At 39.1% G+C, this 7,390-nt stretch overlaps 1 protein-coding gene across 1 annotated transcript in view; it reads right to left on the bottom strand.

The window, feature by feature from the left end:
• The window catches only part of LOC148742844 (uncharacterized), a 4,362-nt gene extending 2,378 nt beyond the window's left edge, over positions 1-1,984 (bottom strand). The window contains exon 1 of the mRNA XM_088748807.1: positions 781-1,984. Within this exon, the coding sequence (XP_088604933.1) occupies positions 781-1,984 (1,204 nt within the window). The remainder of the gene's footprint in view (positions 1-780) is intronic.
• Between the last annotated feature and the right edge of the window lie 5,406 nt (positions 1,985-7,390).

The raw sequence follows: 7,390 nt of genomic DNA, 5'->3' as shown, positions 1-7,390 counted from the left end.
AAATTAAACTGTGATCGCTGATGCCTATATGTGAGACCCCTGAGCAGACGACCCTATCTGGAGTATTTGTAAAAATTAGATCAATTAAAGTACGTGATTTGTCGGTAATTCTAGTATGTTCAGTTATTAACTGGTCAAGGCCGTAAACATCAGCAATATTAGATAAGATATTTGTACTTTTGTCAAACTTAGGTGCGGCCATATTACAATTCAGATCTCCTAAGACGTAATATTCGATATTTTCTGAGTCTAGTTTTCCAATAAGTTCTTCAAATGGTCTAAAAAGGTCAATTGAAGAATCAGGGGGTCTATACCAGGTCATAACGGCAAAAGGCCTTGATCTGGGCTTCTTGATTTCGACAGTCAGACTTTCTATTTGTTCACATATTAGATCAGAGCGAACAGAATAATTGATTTCGGAACGAATAAAAAAACAAACACCCCCTCCAGACCTACCGTTAGTAGAGCGATCTCTACGAATAGATTCATAGCCAGAAATATGAATTTCATTATCGCCTATTGTGTCATCCAATTTAGTTTCATTTATGGCTAAGATATCGATAGGTCTGTCGGAAAGCAAAATTCTTAGTTCATCAATGTGTGCAGAAAGACTATTGATATTTAGCGAGGCCAATTTAAAGCCTCGTTTAGGCGGGAGAAATTGGTGAGAAACGATTGGATTTCCAAGGTCGCGATTACGCTCTGAATTGAACAGACGGCCAGTAGGTCAACTACATTCATGTAATTTATTCGCGAAGTTGTTATACATTTTGGCAATACCTGTCTCCCCAAGATGAAGTCCTCCTCTATTTAAGTCCGTTGAGTGAATGTCATCGTGGAGTATGAAGTGCCACTGTCGCTGATTGCAGAATTTTCGAAGCCTTTTGTTGACTGCATCAACATCGCCGCTATCTGAGAGGTCCGATCTTGTGACCAGCTCTGATATTATTACTTGTGCGTCCGTGGAGCTTTCAATTTCCCTCGCTAGGTCAACGATGTTATCGGCGATTTCGCTTGGGGATAGTTTTCCAAGGTCGTTAGTACCAGCATGTAAAATGATCTGGTCCGGCTTCTTGTCCAGTGTTGGTTTCACATAATGTGACATATCACTTGTTGTAGCTCCCGCGAAGGACTTTACAACAACCCGGTGGCCGACTTCTTTCCCTAATTGCCACCCTTGTATGTTTCTGATAATTGAATCGCCAATAATGACGGTGGTCGGCGAGGATCTTTCTTGGTTGTGGTTAAGAGTATTAGAGCTGTTGTGAGAACTCTTGTTTGGCGGCTTTTTCTTGCTCGATTTGCTTTGGTGATTCTTCGTTGTTTTGGAAGATTGAGATTTAGATGATCCATTGTTTTGCTTTGTGTCCGCCTTTGTATCCGACCATTTTGTATCCGACACCTTAGGATCAACCGAAGGCGACTCATTAAAAGCTTCCTTGCTGTCAAGGCGAAAGTTATATAGCTCCTTGCTTAGCAATGATACTACCATCTGCAGGGAATCTCGCTCCTCTTTTGTTTTATCTAGATTTCCCTTCATTAGCTGAAGTTGCTCTCGCAGAGCGCGATTTTCTTCCTGTATCCGTTGTTGATTTTGACATGATTTACAGGTTGACTGTATTTCTCTACTGTCCGTTAATCGAGATCTATACGAGTCTTTGAGTTTGTTTACCTCATTTTCCAAGCGGTCGTATAGATCTTTAAGGGATTTGTAGCCATTGCATGTGTGACTCTGTTGTTCTGGGCTGCTGCTAGTGTCGTCCAGGTTTATAACAGCCGAAGGCCGAGGTGACGGTTGGTTGACATTGTGGCGGGGAATTTGAATTTCACCAGATCCTGACAAAATCGACTCCTTGAGTCTTTTAACCAGCTCAGTTTTCCTGCCAGATTTAGAGAGCTTTCTTTTTCCAAGTTCGTCCCTTAGATCTTTCACCTTCAGGGAGTTGATGGACCGTCCATTTAATGCATTCTTGATAGCAGCCATTTCGCTCATTTCAAAGGACGAGGAAAGCGAACCGTATTCGGGTACAGAAGTAGACATATTCTTGTTATTAATCTGATCAGCGACTACCAGAGTTGAGTCAGTATGTACTTTACTCAAATCAGTAATGATTGATGAGGCCTTCAGGATGCTGATACAACCATTTTACACACTGACCCACGCGCTCCTGTTCGAAGGTTGAATATTTCGTTCACAGCGAGATAGATTTCGTCGAAGTTAAGAGGAAACAATTAGATTTGAAGAAAGGTATATCGTGTGTGTAATTGACACCTCCCAATTTGGCCATGCCATATGCTTATTGAGCGCTCATCGAATGAGAGGGAATCTGTAAAAAGGAAGGCCTTAAAGATTGAAACATAAAAGTGATGGATCATTTCCTATAATTCGCCGTGCAGGTGAATTGGAAATTTCTCAAAGAACAGTGATTAGAATCAAATCGTGCCAACCAACGCCTTATTGCTGACACTTAGTCCAGCGTAAACTAAGCGTTATCTATAAAAGTTTAGCCCACAAAATTAGCCCACAAGAGTTCGTAAAACTCATTCTTGCAAGTTTTAGAATTGTTTGCTTCTCAATCAGCGCACGGCTTTTTTGAGATTACAGATGTATCTACAATTTTACACCTAAAATAAACGATTTATTTCAAGTAGAAGTATTGTCATTTTACTCTTGAAAATACACTAAACTCGGGCATTTTTAGTGTGAAAGTCATTTTCAAGAGCGATTTCTGAAAAACATTACTACCCTCGAAAAATAAACGCACTGCAAATGACAGACTGATGAATCCTTACTCTAACAGAATCTGTTTTAATTTTCAAAATTGGCCAAAGGAAAACTTTATCTACTTCAGTTTGAAGACGTTCAGTCGAAATTGCGCTCAAAACTGGTGCGTTTTGACAATGAGCATTCTGCCCAATGACAGCCAGTAAAGAAAATACAGCAATGTTCAGCGTGAAATAGTAAAAAAAGAGCCTCCAAAGTAACTTGGAAATACGACTCGTTCCACAGAAATAAAAGTCACAGCCGTTCACGAAGGCTCCCTGATCACATGCAAAGAAACACGGCATATTTAGCAGTCTCGCAATAGAGTATCGAAATAGTGTTTACGTCAGCGGTCAAACGTCAGAAAACTAAACCTTTCGAAAAAGAACGATTTTAACGTCAACCATAAATGAGCAGCTAATCAGTGATTGCGGCCAGATATATCATATTCGAAACTTTGAGCATTGTACTTTTCAACGTGACCCCTCAAAATGTAGTATTATGCCTAAAGCCACTAACAGGTAATAAAAAACAGGGTGTTCAAAGCGGCTTACTGCAACTTCGCACGAAAAATGATCATTTTATTGAACCAAATTCTTAGGCTACACGTATTTATGTCTTACTGAGCAAGCGAGGCAGTAGCCAAGCTTTTAAAAAGGTAACCTAGTCTAAAAAGTGTGAGAAGAGTAGTATTGAGAAATGGCCTTTGAAACTTATATGCTGAAAAGGACCCCAAAACGTCTTTTTAAAGTAATAGAAACGCATTTGACACTTTTACGATCAAGAATGTTAGTATTCATACCAGAAGTATCTTAATCATTATTCCCCAAATTATGCCGGTAAAATTTATCTAAGCCTATCGGTGACCTTCAGACAGTTTCAATTCAGGTATTTCATGATCAGATCTCATTATTTTTACTGCTAGTCACAAACAGTTCTAGATCTCGAGGACTCTTTGGATCTTAGAGCTAGAGAGTTAACCTCCAAATGTTTCCAAGTATACTTAATTTAAAGTCATTCTCAGTATTATAATTTTCGTCCGAACGTATACTCTGAAAGTGTTAAATGGCTTATTTCATTGAAAATTATCGGGAAACACATCATCTTTTCACTCCTTATAATTGTAATGTTTTCTTCGACTAGCATATGAGAGAATCACCCACACTGGGTGTATATCATCCCGTCAACGAATAGCCGGTGACGAGTGTCTAGGATACTAGCTAATTCGTTAAGATTATGGGATACTATCTTATTTTGTTAAATTATGGGATACTATCTTATTTTTTTAATTGTGGGATACAGTACTATCTTATACTTAACTCAGCCCTTAGGTAGTCTCCGAAGCCAAAATAGTCGTTAAGGACAAATTCCAAGAATCAGAAAGACTTTTTTTTGCAGGATTGCTGATTTAAGCAAACAAGAGACTCCATCTAATATTTCGGTAAGGACGGATGTCAATCAGCTACAATTTAAAAACCAGGCATCAGTGTTTTATGAAGGACAATGGAGTTGTGGCGGTTTGGATCACCACAGATGAAATCGCTTCCGTTCAAATGAGTTGCTGAATAAGTGACTACCTCTAAAAATGTCATTAAATGGCATACTCTGATCGTTAAAACCCGTTCTAACATTATGGTGGATATCACTGTCTGATTATATTCGTACGGCACCCGAACTAAACTATTTCTGAGATAGTGATCGAGATGGGAAAGGAATTAACTAGACTGAAATAACTACAGATTATGTTCAAATGCAACTGATCTGAATTGACCTTTTCTTTCCTTGTGGCAGTGCAAGTGTTTCCATCAGGTTTGTCAGTTTAAGTGATGTTTTCCAGGGGCGGATCCAATGATTTTATGATCGAAATGAACTTGACTTACAATAAAGGACACTCTATATTCCACTGCGGCACAAACAGTGTTTAACTTTCCAAAATTAAACTCTTAATGAAGAAAGATTTTTGACGCCAAACATGAAAAACGCAGCTCACCGGTAACTTTCAAATGATCAGTTTGAAGGTTTTTCTAGATCTTACCATTTTTACTGCTCGTTATAAACAGTCCTATATCTCGGGGAATCTTTGGATCTAAAGACTGAGAAGCCAGCCTCAAGGCTTCTTATTATACTCACTTTTTAAAAAGCCATTCTCAGTATTACAATATTCGCCTAAAGGCACAATCGGAGAATGTTAAAGGGCTTAGTTCACTGAGAACTGTGCCTAGGAAATACTCTATCCTTTCCCTCCTTAGAATGCTTCCTTCGTCTAGCATATGGAGGAATCGCCCACACTAGCTGTATATCATCTCCTAAGTAAGTCAATTGACACATGTCTTTGACATAATAACTGAATTAAAGAAACCTTACACTACCTTACTTTTTAAATTTTCTAAGCCATTGCTAGTCCTCAAAACCGAAACAGTCAAGACGGACTAATTCTGAGAGTCAGCTAGATTTTTTCGCCGGATTGTTCATTTAAGGTAGCCTCCGGAAAAATCGTGCAAAGCGTGCTTCTTTAAAAGAAACCATGAAAAACTACCTATCACGGTTAAGCTAGCGCTTATAGCGTATAGGTTGCGAAAATAACAAAAGTTTTGATGGTTAGTTTTGGTAGGCGTGTGCAAGCCTTTAAAGACAAAGCTGACGGTGTTTGTTTAACTGAATTACCAGCCTTTGCGTTACCGCGGACAACCAAACAAACTGGACTGTATCACTCAGCAAATGAAAGGCTAAAAATGATGTGACGCTTTTCCGATATTCTAATTGGTTCGCGAGGGAATCTATATTGAAGTTGGACAAAGGAAAAAAATTAAGTTTCGGTAAAGCCTCACACGCTTTTGTGCGTTAGTATCCAATGAATATTCTTACCAAGTCTCATCAATTTTTGGTGTAATAGAAAAAATCCGAGCCCCAGATGGGACTTGAACCCACGACCCACCGTGATCTAGTCGGATGCTCTAACCCCTGAGCTACTGGAGACTCTATGGTGAGCAAGGGTTAATTTTTGGGTCTCGACTGGAACCGCATCGCGCGGCTAGACAGCCAAGTATTGGTAAGCACCTGTGAAAACTCACTAACAGCATCACGCTGTCCCATTAAGGCATATCAAGATGCGGCCAACCAACCTCCAAAGTGAGAATGTAAAGATGAAACAATTGTTAGTGTAATAGAAAAAATCCGAGCCCCAGATGGGACTTGAACCCACGACCCTCCGTGATCAAGTTTCATCAAGATCCAACAAAACTACATACCCTTTCAATTCGCCTAAAATCAACTAACAAAACTCTTAATCTAATTAACAAAATCATTGATAAGAGTGCAGTGTCATTTAACTCATTTACTCTCTGAGTGATTGACACGTGACTTCTTCATATAATTTCAGACCCTTCACAAAAGCTCTCGAGTAATGAAATTGCAATGTATAAAAATGGGTAAACTAGCTATAGGGGTTCAGTTGGGATTAAACATCGACACGAGGGAAGCTACCATATCAAAATCATTGTCTTGAAAAGCACTTCTAAGGTGTGTATGCTATCTTATTCAAAATACAAATGTATCTACCCTGTCAAAAGAGGTTTATTCGACTGTAGATCGGTGTGGCTCCTAACAGCTTCCACAATTTTTCGTGAGATAGTGATCAAGTTGGGGAAGGAATTCACTAGACTGAAATAACGAGATGTAATTCAAATACAACGGAATCAGTTCACTTTTTTTCGCTTTTGCAAATTGGACTGTCGTCATCTATTAAAGTAACTTATGAATTCAATAAGGTCATCGATTTGAGGCTCCATTTACCTTTAAAAGCTATTATAAGTTCTTTATCGAGTTCAAGTGATGTTTTGCCATAACTCACCGTAGCGTGCATTGCGCTCTTTGTCATATATTGTCTCAGATCCCAAGATCGCGGGCGACATATATCGAACAGACGGTCTGGCCTCACTTCTAGTTATAGTCATATCCAGTGTATGGTTACAATCAGTGATCGCTTCCGACAGTTCTACGTTCATTGAAACGTGGTTCTAGAAACTAGAAAACTCCGTCAAAATCACCTATTTGAGACGCCTTTTACACGCCAAACGAGAAATACGATACTTTTTTATCGGTTTCTCTCGCCTTCGTGAATCCTGAAATAAGTACCGACTTTCTTCACATAGGAAGGATTGTTTTCATACAAATTCAAGCATTCGGATTCAACAATCCAGAACAACCAGGAGAATTTTGGATACATTTGATAGACTAAATTAAAAAATATTCATAACTTATTTGTGAAGAAAAAGAGCAAAACTTGCCGCCGCGGCCGCCATTTTTGTAAACAATCGTTACAAATTCCTGCGTGTTAACTCTTCGGGTATCCTAATCAAATTAGCTACGCACATGAACATTTTACGTGTACGGGTACATTACCCGTACCCGTACACCGATTTCGGGGTATCTTAAGGTCTCTTTTCTCTGCAGAGGTAAGCTTGGAATACATAAGTAAGGATGGGCCCTAACATTAACAAATTTCAGTTCACTATGATTTGCCATCTCATTCGAGACAAGTAACATTGATGGATTAGGTTTAAAAGAAGATCTTTTCGATGAATATGAAGTGGGATCCTCCATACAACTAGCTAAGATAAAACTCTT

This window comes from Stylophora pistillata, chromosome 1 (genome assembly GCF_964205215.1).
Source record: "Stylophora pistillata chromosome 1, jaStyPist1.2, whole genome shotgun sequence".
Lineage (NCBI taxonomy): Eukaryota > Metazoa > Cnidaria > Anthozoa > Scleractinia > Pocilloporidae > Stylophora > Stylophora pistillata.
This window is presented reverse-complemented; position numbering and strand designations above follow the sequence as displayed.